The 15,717-nt window shown below is 36.9% G+C and overlaps 2 protein-coding genes across 8 annotated transcripts in view; one reads left to right on the top strand and one right to left on the bottom strand.

Moving 5' to 3' along the window:
• Positions 1-15,717, bottom strand: part of LOC127838612 (sacsin-like) — a 162,591-nt gene that overhangs the window by 26,450 nt on the left and 120,424 nt on the right. For 3 of the 7 annotated variants that reach the window (XM_052366443.1, XM_052366447.1, XM_052366446.1), the window contains exons 1-4: positions 12,562-13,302; positions 9,209-9,262; positions 8,763-8,884; positions 1,526-1,642 (exon numbers count right to left, since the gene is read on the bottom strand). The exons of 1 other annotated variant lie outside the window; for it this stretch is intronic. Coding sequence is in view for 3 of the 6 variants with exons in the window: in XM_052366447.1 (XP_052222407.1) it covers positions 1,526-1,642; positions 8,763-8,884; positions 9,209-9,212 (243 nt within the window). In the remaining 3 variants the exon portion in view is untranslated. Of the gene's footprint in view, positions 1-1,525; positions 1,643-8,762; positions 8,885-9,208; positions 9,263-12,561; positions 13,303-15,717 lie in introns of those variants that run through there. 3 more of the 7 variants (XM_052366448.1, XM_052366445.1, XM_052366444.1) reach the window with 1 other exon arrangement.
• The window catches only part of LOC127838617 (uncharacterized), a 414,202-nt gene that overhangs the window by 367,563 nt on the left and 30,922 nt on the right, over positions 1-15,717 (top strand). The window lies entirely within an intron of this gene.

Here is a 15,717-nt window from a genome sequence, read left to right as displayed (position 1 = left end):
CCGCCACATTCGAGTTGTTGTCCCTACACTCCAGAGAGTCAAGCTTCAACTTGTGGGTCATAGAAATTGAGTCACACTAGATATGATAACGATAGCCTAGAGGTAGAGCGTCCGCTTCGAGTGCGGGAGGTCGTGGGTTCGATCCCCGATCACGACATACCAAAGTCGTGAAAAATGGTACTAGTGGCTCCCATGCTTGACGCTCAGCATTAAATGGGTAGCACTAGGAAGATAAATTGAAGCAGCCAGGTAAGTATTCGTTAGTGGATACCTTGTTTGTCGCACAATAGCTGTATAGCTAATGTTACTTGTTGATTATATGCGACGTTAAATAAAGCTTCTTTATCTTTATCTTTATCTTTAGATATGTGAAATATGCGATATCAATTGGATAACAATTAAAAAGTAAGGAAAGCTGGTTGGGTTCTGAATTTTAGTGAATGAATAACTTATGATGATATCTAACGTAAACGATAACACAATGAAGAGCTTGGCCGAATTAACATAATCGGCCCGCTAACGACATAACGGCCCGAGGACTTTTGACTCTTTTGTTTGTTATTGTCTTAATATTGTTTAATGAAAAGGTCATGTGCAGTGAAATAACGATTGATTGATTTTACTAAGATAAACATGCTTGGGCAATTGTTGAAAAAACATATGCGTCATGTTTTAGTTCAGCCATCCAATGAAAGAAACTGAACAAACAATAAGTATAACTGCCGTGGGAGAATATTCCCCACACGACGATCAGGGGCATTTCTCGTTCGACATGAAGCACCATAATAAACAAAACGGCACTGATTTTGAAAGTAGATATTTAAAAATAATGGCTCTTGTGCTCTACACTATCCCTGTTTCAGATTAATCTAGGACATTTTAAATAAACACATGTTTGTATATGTTCTTTATATATAAACATGTATAAGCGAGAAAATATGACTAGTTCAATTCAGTTTCCCTTTATGATTTCTATCTACCCGTGAAGAGTGTGTATTTCTAAGTTTCTAAGGCCCTTCCGCACCTGCATTATAAAAGGGCCTGGCGTGTGACCCAGCACCAATGACGTTTCAAATACATGTACTCAGCACACGAAAGTTGGGACGAATTTTGAATTAAAGCTAAACTTTGCAGCTTTCCGGGCTAACAAGAGGATACCTAACCTGTCCCTGTGTCGACCACCACCAACACGGCCCGGCACAGGGATTGAACACGGGTCGCCTAGGTAAGAAGCGAATGTGCCAAATATTGTGCAAGTTAAATGTTCTAGTTTCCGATTTATGCTCCCGGAAGAAATCTGACGGCCGATCGGTCAGACAGACTATCTTAATAGGCTATACAAACATATTCAAGTACTCTGTACCCTCTACAAATCTGCTGTGCGGGAAAAGAAATGGTGTAACTTATAAATGGTATAGATAATGCAAATACATTTTTTTATGTATTTACATATATTTTCTTATATCAGCTGGTGAAGTATTCCCAATAAAACACAAGAAACAGTAAATGTCAAACTGTTACAAACCTGAAAGAATTTCGTAAACTCTGGAGATTTGTCCGTCAAATTTCTGTTAATCCTCCTGCTTTCCACCATAATCTTCAACTCCGACGCACCTGCATCGTCGGCATTTTGAATCAATTCCTTAAAATAAGAAAAACAACATTTTGAATCAATTTTTTAAAATCAGAAAAGCAACATTTTGAATCAATTTCCTTTAAATTAGAAAAGTGACATTTTTTATTCAATAACATCCCTTAAAATAAGAAAAGGCGACATTTAAATCAATTCCTTAAAATCACAAGAGCTGTCAGAAGACAGCGTGCTCGACTTGTCGAGTGCTTGACAGTATAACGTAAGCTATCATGGGGGAAATTTTCATATTCAATAAGGTCAAGGTAAGATAGTCATATTCTAACTGGAAGAGGACCATAATTGAAACATAATGATCGCTAATGTTTTAAAGAAGTGGGACATTATAGACGATTCTGAGTTCCGGTTTATTTTCCACAATCTATAGAACATTTGTACAGACATAAAACAATCTATCGAGATTATATTTCAAGTTTGATAGCAATAGTTTGGGTGGGATGGTTGGACGGTCTTTCTAAAATAAAATAATAAAAATAAATATTTGTTTTTTTACTATGTTTAAAAAAATAAAAAATTATTTTGTGTGTGGGGGGGGGATGGAGAGGGGGAATAATGTGGGAGTGTGGTCATTTATTAGATGATATTTCAAAAATAAGAAAAAACAAGAGCTATGTTCGGAAAACACAATGCCCTCTACTGCGCCGCTTTGAAGACATATATTTGACCATTGACATTCAAAGATGACCATGACCTTTCACCACTCAAATGTGCTCCTGCATGAGATACGCATGCATGCCAAATATGAAGTTGCTATCTTTAATATTGCAAAATTTGACCTTTGACCTTGAAGGATGACCTTGACCTTTCACCACTCAAAATGTGCAGCTCCATAAGATACGCATGCATGCCAAATATCGAGTTGCTATCTTCAATATTGCAACATTTGACCTCTGACCTTCAACTTTGACTTTGAAGTATGATCATGACCATGACCTTTCACAACTCAAAATGTGCAGCACCATGAGATACGCATGCATGCCAAATATCGAGTTGCTATCTCCAATATTGCAAAATTTGACCTTTGACCTTGACCTTGAAGGATGACCTTGACTTTTCACTACTCAAAATGTGCAGCTCAATGAGATACATATAGATGCCAAAAATCAAGTTTCTATCTTTAATATTGCAAAAGTTATGACCAATGTTAAAGTTTGGGACTGTCCGACAGACGCCATATATTTGACATTTGATTTTGAAGGACGACCTTGACCTTTCACCGCTCAAAATGTGCAGCTCCATGAGATACACATGCATGCCAAATATCAAGTTGATATCTTCAATATTGCAAAAGTTATGACCAATGTTAAAGTTTTCGGACGGACGCACAGACTGACGGACAGTTAAACTGCTATATGCCACCCTACTGTGGGCATAAAAAGGGGAAAAAAAATAATTGGGGGGGGGATTCTGGGGTGGGGCGTGGGGGATGGTTTGAGTGATGTCCATAGTGGTTTGTCCGGTAAGTGTTGTTTTGTTTAAGTATAAATCAAATCTGATCCTAAATAAAGAAGTTATGGCAATATAAGCACAATTTATTCATTTGACCTTGAGATTCAAGGTCATTCAAAGGTCAAAGTCAAATTCTACTTGCCAGGTACAGTACCCTCATGATAGTAAGAAAGTATTTAAAGTTTGAAAGCAATAGCCTTGATACTTTAGTAGTAAAGTGGATCTAAACACAAAATTTAACAAAATATGCAAAGTTACTTAGTCTAACAAGGGCCATAATTTCGTCAAAATGCCAACCAGAGTTATGCAGCTTGTCTTGTACAGTTCCCTTATAATAGTTAGTGTTAGCGATAGTTCCAAGTCTGAAATCAATAGCTATGATACTTTAGGAGTAAAATTGACCAAAACACAAAACTAAACCTAATTTTCAATTTTCTAAGTTTAAAAGGGGCCATAATTCTGTCAAAATGCCAGTCAGTGTTACATAACTTTGCCTGAATAGTCCCCTTATGATAGCTAGTAATTGTTGCAAGTAGGAAAGCAATAGCTTTGACACTTTTGGAATAAAGTGTACCTTAACACAAAACTTAACCAAATGTTCAATTTTCTTAGTATAAAAAGGGGCATAACTCTAAAAATAATGCTGACAGAGTTATGCAACTTGACATAATTGTCTTGTTGCCATAAAAAAGTATTCCAAGTTTGAGTAAATTATCTTTGATAGTATTAAAGTTATTTGACTTTATAAAAAACTTTCACCGACGGCGACGCCTGGGCGAGTATTATAGCTCTCATTTTTCTTTGAAAAGTCGAGCCAATAAACGAGACAAGTTTGAATCAAATACGCTTTGAATCAATTCCTTTACATCAGAAAAGCAACATTTTACATTAATTCTTTAAATCATAAAAGCCGCATGTTAAATAAATATGTAAAAATTAGAAACCAACTTTTCGAAAAAAAATTCTTAAAATAATTAACAATCAATAAATATCTTTAAATATGATATGCAAAATATTGAATAAAGTTTGAATAACAAGAGGGCCATGATGGCCCCGTATCGCTCCACTGTTTTTTTATGCGACAAAAACGTGCAATGCGCATGGGTTGAAATGTACTCAAGCATGTGACTTTCTCTTTCTATCCATCGTCCCAATGTGCGCTTAAAGCTGGAAGGGTGAGCATTTTTATATATGGAAAAAGTTACTACCGTGTTAACTAAACAGACTAAAAAGCCTAGGAATTGTTGCACAGATCCTTTGCTTATAACGTAGGTACATTTATCTCTCCAAAAGATATTGTCGTTCTTTCTATTTCACATATTTTTAGATGCTGAAGATCAAATCTACGCATTTGATTTGAAACAGATTCACAAGACCCATATGAATCAAAATGCCTTAACCCTTTACCAAACGACACATTTTGGACATTCCCAATTTGAAAGAGGTTGCAGACGACAATAAAATTGTAATGGAATATGAAGGAAATGATCAGGTAGGGAAGAAATAATTGTGATAAAAGGAGAAATTGCTCATCTTGAGCTATTTCTCCTTTTATCACAATTATTTATAAAGTCGTCAGCTACAAACCTGTAAAATCCTGATAGTGTTTGGTAAAGGGTTAATAATCTCTGGTTCCTTCTTAAGAGCCTTTCACACATTTATAACAAATACAATAGTAGCATCTTTCTTTGTAAAGAATCATCTCAAAATATAACAAGGGCTGTTTGTAAAACATGCATGCCCCCCATATGGGCTGTCAGTTATAGTGGCAGCCATTGTGTGAATACGTTATTTGGCACTGTGACCTTGACCTTTGACCAAGTGACCTAAAAATCAATAGGGGTCATCTGCGAGTCATGATCAATGTACCTATGAAATTTCATGATCCTAGGCGTATTAGCTTTCTTGAGTTATCATCCGGAAACCATTTTTCTAAGTTGAGTCACCGTGACCTTGACCTTTGACTTAGTGACCTGAAAATCAATAAGGGTCATCTGCGAGTCATGATCAATGTACCTATGAAGTTTCATGATCTTAGGCATAAGCATTCCTGAGTTATCATCCAGAAACCATTTTACTATTTCGGGTCACCGTGACCTTGATCTTTGACCTAGTGACCTTAAAATCAATAGGGATCATCTGCGAGTCATGATCAATGTACTTATAAAGTTTCATGATCCTAGGCATAAGCATTTTTTAGTAAACATCCGGAAACCATTTTACAATATGGGTCACCGTGAACTTGACCTTTGACCTAGTGACCTGAAAATCAATAGGGGTCATCTGCGAGTCATGATCAATGTACCTATGAAGTTTCATGATCCATCGTTCTTGAGTTATCATCCGGAAACCATTTTACTATTTCGGGTCACCGTGACCTTGACCTTTGACCTAGTGACCTGAAAATCAAAAGGAGGTCATCTGCGAGTCATGAACAAATTTGGTAGAGGACTATTAGATATCACTACATACCAAATTTAGTAGCCCTAGGCTCTATAATTATGAAAAAGAAGATTTTTAAAGTTTGCAAAAAATAGGCCTTATTTAAGCATATGTTAATTTTTGTGACCCCCGGGGCAGGGTCAAATTTGTCCCCAGGGGCATAATTTGAACAAACTAAGCAGAGACCTATTAGATGTCACTACATACCGAATTTGGTAGAAATAGGCCCAATAGTTATGGACAAGAAGATTTTTTAAGTTTGCACAAAATGGGCCCAATATAAGCATATGTTCAATTTTGTGACCCCTGGGGAACGGTCAAATTTGATCCCAGGGGCTTAATTTGAACAAACTTGGTAGAGGACTATTATATGTCATTACATACCAAATTTAGTAGCCCTATGCCATACGGTTATGGACAAGAAGATTTTTAAAATTTGCACAAAACAGGCCTTTTATAAGCAAATTTTCAATATTTTGACCCCCCGGGGCAGGGTCAAATTTGACCCCAGGGGCATTATTTGAAGAAATTTGATAGAGGACTATAAGATGTCACTACATACTAAATTTGGTAGCCCTAGGCCCTATGGTTAAGGACACAAGATTTCTTAAGTGTTCACAAAATAGGCCTTATATAAGGAAATTTTTAATTTTTTGACCCCCTGGAGCAGGGTCAAATTTCACCCCAGGGGCATAATTTGAAGAAACTTGGTAGAGGACTATAAGATGTCACTTTATACTAAATTTGGTAGCCTTAAGCCCAATAGTTATGGAGGAGAAGATTTTTTAAAGTTTTCACAAAATAGGCCTTCTATAAGCAAATTTTCAACATTTTGACCCCCAGGACAGGGTCAAATTTGACCCCAGGGGCATAATTTGAAGAAACTTGGTAGAGGACTATAAGATGTCACTACATACCAAATTTGGTAGCCCTAGGCCCTATGGTTATGGACAAGAAGATTTCTAAAGTTTTCACAAAATAGGCCTTATTTAAGGAAATTTTCAATTTTTTTTACCCCCTGGGGCAGGGTCAAATTTGACCCCAGGGGCATAATTTGAAGAAACTTGGTAGAGGACTATAAGATATCACTACATACTAAATTTGGTAGAGTTAGGCCCAATGGTTATGGACAAGAAGATTTTTAAAGTTTTCACAAAATAGGCCTTATATAAGCAAATTTTCAATTTTTTGACCCCCTGGGGCACGGTCAAATTTGACCCCAGCATAATTTGAACAAATTTGGAAGACTTTCGCCCCAGGAACATTCCTGAGAAATTTCATCAGAATTGGACCAGTAGTTTAGGAGAAGAGATGTTTAAAGAAAAAGTTAATGCACGGACGGACGCACGCATGCACGACGGACACAGGACCATGACATAAGCCCCGCTGGCCTCTGGCCAGTGGAGCTCTAATACAAAACTAAAAAAAACAAAAAACATCAAGTCATTATTTAAATGTTGCAACTTGAAACAATACCTTTCATTCACACAAGTAACATTTTGAATAAATTCCTTAAAATTAAACAATATTCACTTTGCAAGTAGTTACGAGCTTTAAGACGACATTTAACAAATGTAAAAGTATTAATAATTAATAATTACAACCACATATTTTAGTTATCCGCTTTATGTCTCAAACCAGGATTGTTTTTATTCATTGGGTATTGAACGAAAAACATTTCAATATAATTATTCGACTTTCGAGTAAATGTAAAAAGAAGTAAAGTTTGAAAAATTAATTGTATTATTTTAAAAAGCGTGGGGATATTGTATTGGTTTCCATCTTTCTGTCTGTCCGATCAGCCACTATCTCCTCGTACACTATTAGCACTAGAACCTTGAAACTTACACACGGTTGTTATGAGCATATGTGCGACAGCGACGACGACGGAATTTTGATCTGACCCCTGGGTCAAATGTTATGGGTAAATAAATGGGTAAAATGGGTAAAAAAAACTAATTTTACTAACAACATGCACACACATGATAATAACTTTTGACCCAGGCGTCAGATCAAAATTCCCAATAGTGCACCGTCGCACATATGCTCATAACTACCAAGTGTGTTAGTTTCAACGTTATAGTGCTAATAGTGTCGGAGGAGATAGTGGCCGAACACGTCCACCCACAATTTTGTTTTAACATAACTTCTTCATTTATTCACCAATTGACTTCAAATTAATACTGAGCATCTCTTACGACAACACGGTCTATCTCGACCATTCATGTCCACATTACCCACCCTAGGGCCATTGATAAAGGTAAAGGCATCTTGGTTCCCGTCCTCTTTCAAAGTATCGAGAGGTCCATGGGTACACCTTCCCTATACCCACAATTTTTTTCGTACCCATAATTTTTCGTACCCAATTTTTTTTCGTACCCAATTTTTTTTCCTACCCACATTTTTTAAGTACCTTAATTTTGTTCGTACCCAAAATTTTTTTCGTACCCACATGTTTTTTCGTACCCACATTTTTTTTCGTACCCAAATTTGTGTGTACCCATTTTTTTGTACCCATATTTTTAGTACCGTAATTTTGTTGGTGCCCAATTTATTTTTTCGTACCCAATTTATTTCGTACCCAAATTTTTTTGGTACACATATTTCTTCATACCCCAATTTATTTTTCCTATCGAATTTTTTTGTCGTACCCCTATTTTTTTGGCACCTATATTTTTTCGTATCCAAATTTTTGTCGTTACCATATTTTTTTTCCAACCCACATTTTATGCCGTACCCAAATTTGTTTCGTACCCAAATTTTTATTCGTAATTAAAAATTTTCGTACCCACATTTTTGTTTCTACCCAATAGTTTTTTCGTTCCCAAATTAATTTTTGTGCCCAAATATTTGTTCGTACCAAATTGTTTTTTCTTAACCAAACTTTTTTCGTACCCACATTTTTTTGCATAATTTGTTCCAACCCTAATTTTTTTTCGTACACAAAATTTTGTTTTAACATAACTTCGCCGTTTATTCACCAATCTACTTCAAATTAATACTGAACATCTCTTATGACAACACGGTCTGTCTCAACCATCCATGTCCACATTACCAAGCCTGGGGCCCCACCAACATAGGCCTTGCCCACCCAAAATTGCATTTTTATATTACATCAATGCGGCGTGGGGATACGCGTCGGCCTCTGCTGCACCACTTCTAGTTAATATAGTGTTTTTCTCAACAAAAATATAGACATAATGCCAGTGTAGGTCCCTACTTTAAGAATCTGTCCGCCGTCTGGATACTCTGAGAGAATGCCTCTGAGCTGTTTAATAAGGGGCGGCTGCTCCATACAGGAGAAGTCCGGCCTTCTTTTCCTTGGCCCTCCGCTCGAAGATGCTTTAATACAAAGGGGAAATATAAAGACGAGACAATAATTTACAATGGATTGTTCACATCTATTTAGTTATTTCAATGTAAATGCATATTTTAGAATTAGAACGTTGAATCAACCACCTTTTACACGTTTTAAACACAATGTTCCATTTTGAATAAGTTGTAATATAACTCAAAAGCTGGTAAGTCAAGATATACAATTGCGAAAGACACTTCATGATGTGTAGTATATTCACTCATTAAATAAAGTACCATGTTTTTAGTGCACATTGCAGATGTTCATTTCACATTTATGTACATACACTAGCTATACTGCATTAAACCTACCCATGTTTACGAGTCTAGTGTGTGTGGTATTGTTATACGCTCATGAAGTTCATTCTGGAAAATAAAACAACAGTGCTGCTGTAAGCATGACACATAATACGACAATAATCCAGTTGATTATTGGTAATATTGTGTTGATTAGTTTAGACAAATACGAAAACAATCAATTCTTGTTTGTGCTTAGCAATGTTATACTTCAAACAAGATAATTATATGTAGGCAAAACGGCGAACAAGTTCTCAGATTGCTTATGGTTTATAATGAATTTGTATCAGTGTATAGACAGTTGTTAGAATTTCAAATCAATTGTATCTTACTCCATGTAAGTTTTTTGTTTTGTTTCGGCATGTTATTTCGCGTATGTGCGCATTTGACTGAAATGAAAATTATAATCAATAAATGTTTGGGATATATACAGACATGCTCACGTTTTTGTATAATAATACCTTATGCCTGAAAACTGCTATGACAGCGTTATTTTATATATGTGTATAACTACTAAGGTACTAAAGTATTTGTACACTTCTAATACAAAACACGCAATAACAATGTTTGTTTTGTGACCATTGCCAATGTCCGAAATGTCATTAAATCATTCGTATACAACAATAGGCTGTAGTCATGTAAGAACCAATTAAGGTTACTCCATTAAATTAAAGCAGATCTAACTAATAATCAAATTCAGTATCAGGCTTGTTCAACCAGAGATCATGGTGCTTTATCTATGTCCTTTATTCTCAACAGATAAAACTTCGAAAACCCTCAACGCTTTGAATCACTACATGACATAATCGAACACTTTAATAATTATATACAAGATTATCAAATGACACAAGACAGGAATACATGCATATAAAAACCTAGATATGAGGATAGCGGACAATCAATGAAGAATTATTATCGACCGCCCTTTGTATTGATTTTTATATTGAACCCACTGAGGATAAACTTATAAACTTATTAAACTAAGGGAGATTGTATATGTATGTGTGTTAAACTGTAATATATTGATAAAAATATGTTACAATAGCACAAAATAGGCAAAAAATATACATTGAAGACGAATTTCATTTAATGCAGCAAAGACAAATTAGCGCCCCGCGCCAATTGTGACGAAGATATTTCGTACATATTTTCCTACAATAACCGAAGCATTCGTCTTTTCATTAGGATCGGAGTTAGTGTACGTGTGTCGTATGAATATATATCGTTGCAGGTAATTCAAATGATCCGTCAAACTAAATTTAGATTCACATCTTACATGCTATACATGCTGGCGAATTCGACTGTACAGACATTTTCGATTTCAGAATTAAATGTCTGGCTTATTTCGCATTTTTCGACACATGTTTTTTGTAACTTTTATTTTTATTTATATTGAAATATATGTAAAATAATTGTTTACACATTTTATATAAATTCATAAATATTTGACAAAATCGTATAATTTCCCTTTCAAAAACTATCGATCACAGTTGTTATGTTGTTAAATGTAAATGCTTTATCTTAATAATATTTTATTATTGATTTATACAGGATTGTGCGTGCGCGAGTCTTTGGTCTCTGATAAAGAACTGTTCAAGATCGCTAGCCAACGTGGTATATGTTAAAGGGGCGGTCTACCAGATTGACGAAAACAGAAAAGGTCCAAAATACCGTCATAAAATGCTTTATATTGATAAATTTAAACATTGGATCTAAAAATCTCCAGTAAAAAATCAAGAATAAAATGAAACAAGATATGTGTTTGTCAGAAACACTATGTCCCCTACTGCGCCGCTTTGATATAATATATTTTTTATCATTTGGCAGGTTCGGATAATTATCTCCCTTTAAAGCTTATTACTTCCCTTGGATTTGTTTTTTTGACCTTTGACCTTGAATGATGACCTTGACATTGACCTATTACCACTCAAAATGTGCAGCTCCATGAGATACACATGTATGCCAAATATGAAGTTGCTATCTTCAATGTAGCAAAAGTTACGGCAAAATGTTAAAGTTTGACGCAAACAAACAAACAAACACATAAACAAACAAAGCAAAAGACAGAGCAAAAACAATATATCCCCAACTATGGTGGTGGGGGACATAACAAAGTAACACTGAACAGGGCTCGAACCACTGACCCCTGGAGTCATGGAGTAAAAAGAGTAAAAAAAATCTCCCATTTAGACCTCTCGGCCATCCATGCTTTATATACAATTACTGTTTTATTTTATAATTTATATAAGCAATCCTCGTAGTTTCACAAAATATAACGAAAACAATAGAACTCTCCAAATTATCTGGTAGACATACTCATTAAAATTTTATTACCGAAAATAATATTATACTGAAAATATGAAAACTTAACAACATTGTTCATGTAATGTAATATTGCAGTCATGATCATCAATTTATGTTGATCAATCAATATAAACTAATAATTGTTACAAAAAACAACGGTATTTTAGAATTTTTCTTTTTTTCGTTAGCTGGTTGACCGCCCTTTTAAACACTTCAGTACCCTAATAGCGCGCAAGCATTTTATTATCACGGCGGTCCTTATTGAACATTTCATTCATAACGGTTAAACTACTTTTATTATTTCCCGCCATATAAAAGTGTTTATGAAAAACACATATTTTAATAAACGCTATAGAAAAAGAAACGAACATGTTATACATACTAACTGTATAAGCCGCCAATATGCCCTTTTAAGAAAATAGAAAATTGGTGTGTACATACGCGGTTACCTCGTACCGAAGATTAATTTCCGTATGCAGAAGCGTTAACTGCCGTAATGACATATGACACTCTATACAACTTTTAAAGTATGTGCATGACCGGTAATCAAATATGCATATCGATTAGTTATGATGTAAAACAGTATTTAAAAAAGAACAACTATCAAGTTGGCAATTAATTGTGTCTTATTTTATTTGCATTTTGTGCATTTTGTTGATTATCTAGATACACTGGGCAACGCAAACATAAACGTACAGTTCGCATAGCATACTTTGCAATCGTACGCGTTAATATCAGCATTCCACAAATGCATATTTACCGCATTTGCATAATAAAATATATGCAAGTTTACAAGCGAGTCTAAGAGTGAATATGACAAACTCTTCAGAACGATATAAAAGTGAGTTCACGTGTATAACTATAAATAACGAGATCAAATAAAGACAGAAGACAAGTCAATTTTTCTCAAACATTACATTTCCCGATAAAAAACTCGTTATAATGTGTTTCTAAGTCATAATAAAACAATATCAGTTATACTTTATATAATACTACGTCATACATTTTAATATGCGCATGGATTTAATCTAAACAATTTAAACACATCTGCACACAAACAGTACCTTTCATGCAACGTTCCCTCGCATTTCAACACATCGACTGCACTCAAGCAATGTGTTTCAAAGATCTATTCAATGCGGTGTCGCATTGCATTAAATTGGACCAAAGTGTTAACGGTCCATGAATTATAAAAGGGACAATTGCAACTATTAATTAAAATTTGTTTATTTTGTAGCTGTATAAATTTATTTGAAATATATGCGTACATTTAACACGTGCGTTACCGCGCATTAACTCTACACGTTGCTTTCTAACAGTGGAACACCGTATATACAAACAGGAACATATGGCACCGCTAAAATTAGATATGAGATGTATTGCAATATCTTTAACATGCTTGGAACAAGTATATTGAAATTTTTCGTATTATGTTTTTCTAACGTACGTCCAAAATTTAATTAAATGCCTTGTTAGAAGAAATATAATTATATGTATCGCTTAGATGTAGGAAGTGTATAAATGTTTCTATCCTTACGATCAGTTTTTTTTTTGTATACAATGCGGTTTTAATTTAGCTTTAAGCCTAGACGGGTTTTTGTAATTTTGATGATTTATGCAATACTCTTCCCCGACTTGTATCACATGCATTTTATGTATGAAATTAAAAATATGCATTCTACCATTTCCCACCGGTCCTATAGATAAATTAATATCAATATATAACGCTACGCTCACATTGTATTCCAGCGAATGTAACCAATGACACGTGTTACGGCAGAATGAACATATCGCAGTGGCGTGATCAGGGCCCGGTTTAATGAGAGCGACCACAGTTGGGCGACTATGGTTGTACCAGCGAATAATCGTCGTGCGACGATAACCGGGTTTAATAGGGAGCGAAGATCGTCAGTCGACCGCGCGTTGTTCGACATACTATCGAGCGACCGCAGTCCACCCCTTACCGCACGGCTGCTCGTCGCTTGACGCTTTGTCGGCACCCAAAATCCGTGCCAGGAGACTCCAAGACAATCTTCGACGGTGACAAGATTGTCTTGGCACCTGTAGGACAATCACAGACAGTCTGCGACGGCTTCATAAGGTCTCCCAGACAAGCTGGGCACCTGCCGGAGACTCCAAGACAATCTGCGACGGTGCCAGAGAGTCGTAATGACCGGCGAGGCACCTGCAGGAGACTCAAATACAGTGTGCGACGGTGCCAGTTTCCAAGACAGGTGACGCACCTGCAGGACACTCCCAGACAGTCATTGATGGTGCCAAGACCGTCTGGGCACATGTCATGCAGGAGAATCCCAGACTGTGCCAGACAGTCTCCCAGACCTTCGGGGCACATGCAAGAGACCCTCAGACAGTCGGCGACGATGCCAAGACCGTCTTGGTATCTGCAGGAGACTCTCAGACAGTCTTTGAGGGGTGGAAAGACCGTCTTGGCGCTGGCAAGAGACTCACACACGCTGCCAGACAATATACCAGACCGTCGGGTCACAAGCAGACTCCCAGACAGTCTGCGACGGTTCCAAGACCGTCATGGCACGAGACTCCCAGAGAGTCTGCGACGGTGCAAAGACCGTCTGGGCACCTGTAGGAGATTCCCAAACAGTCTCCGACGGAGTGAGAGACTGTCTGGCACTGTTATAGACTGTCTGAGAGTCTCCTGCAGGTGCACCTCCGGTCTGAGAGACTGTCTGATAACGTCGCAGACTGTCTGGGGGTCTGCTGCAAGTGCCCCGCCGGTCTCAGAGACTGTATGGCACCGTCACATAATGTCTCAAAGTCTCCTGCCGGTGCCGAGACGGTATTGGCACCGTCGCAGACCGTCTTTGAGTATCCTTCTGGTGCCCAGACGGTCTTGGCACCGACGCAGACTGTCTGGGAGTCTCCTGCAGATGTCAAGGCGGTCGTGGCACCGTCTCAGACTGTCTTGGAGAGTCTCCTGTTGGTACATTGAACGCGACGAGTGGTCAGTCTAGTGCATTCCTCTTTATGTTCCGTAGCTTTTTTTTTACATGTGTCTGCTGTCCTCAACGCCACCCCACACGCGTTTATGGCTGCCACAATCTACTGCCACTTTTTCCGCTTGTTTGCCTCGGTCACCAATGGCCCGTGCTTTCCCTCCAGCAGTTTTTGTTTTCGATAACAAGCTCTAAAAGGATATCTATTTTTTGGACCACGAATGGCAGTGACTCGAATCGTTGCTGTCTTCGTCTTCCATTTTTCGCGTGTAGTTTCGCCGTCGGGTGTTTATGGCGGAAGTGGTAATTTTCCTAAAAATAGCGACTACCACGACCGGGGTCGACTGACCACACCGTCGTGCGACCACAGTCGCGGCAACTTGCTCCTTGAACGCGACGAGTGGTCAGTTTGCGGCCGACGAGCGTCGGTCGACCACACAGTCAACCGACTACAGTCGGGTTTTGTAGTTTTTCATTAAACCGGACCCAGAGCGTCCTTCTTTTTTCAAAAACCAATATATCGTGCCAACTATTTCAGAAAACTCAATACACTTCGTTTGCGCATTGTATACAATGGGACCAAAGTATTAAACGTGAACACATTATTAAAGGGACACCTTCCACTACTGTTTTACAATTGTTTATTTTTCATTAGTAAAGGAAGCGTTTAACACGATATCGGAAAATATCTTTTGAAGCAAAACAAACTTTCTTCTACAGAAATATATGATAATTATATGAGTTAATATAACTCGAGCGTTATTGAGCAACACCTATTAAAGTATTTGCCTTCAAATAGAGGAACAATATTTACACAAACAAAAGCATATGACACCGCTATATTAAGATATTTTTTTCTTACTAGGTGTTACAAGTGAGAGGATGTGTAAAAAATAGCTCTGCAACTTTTGCAAAAATAGATAGGAAATAGTGACATAGGAGTGATTATTTTAATATACTCGCGTACAGTATAAATGGAACTTTGTGATGAAAAAATAATTAATCAGAAATAAAATGAATTCTGGAAGTTATTAGATAAAATAGTTTTTCTCTTTGTTCTCCTTTTCTTTGTTCATACAAGCAACTACATATATACATGGACATACAGGACAAATGGGGAGCACAATAGAAGGATTATAAAGGCTTATATAGGCCTATAAAGGCTTAGGAAATAGAAGAACACACAATCAAATCATCAATAAGCATTAGGTGTGTAAGTGCAAGATAATTAGAGCAGTGCTATCTAGA

This window comes from Dreissena polymorpha, chromosome 7 (genome assembly GCF_020536995.1).
Source record: "Dreissena polymorpha isolate Duluth1 chromosome 7, UMN_Dpol_1.0, whole genome shotgun sequence".
NCBI classification, from domain to species: domain Eukaryota; kingdom Metazoa; phylum Mollusca; class Bivalvia; order Myida; family Dreissenidae; genus Dreissena; species Dreissena polymorpha.
This window is presented reverse-complemented; position numbering and strand designations above follow the sequence as displayed.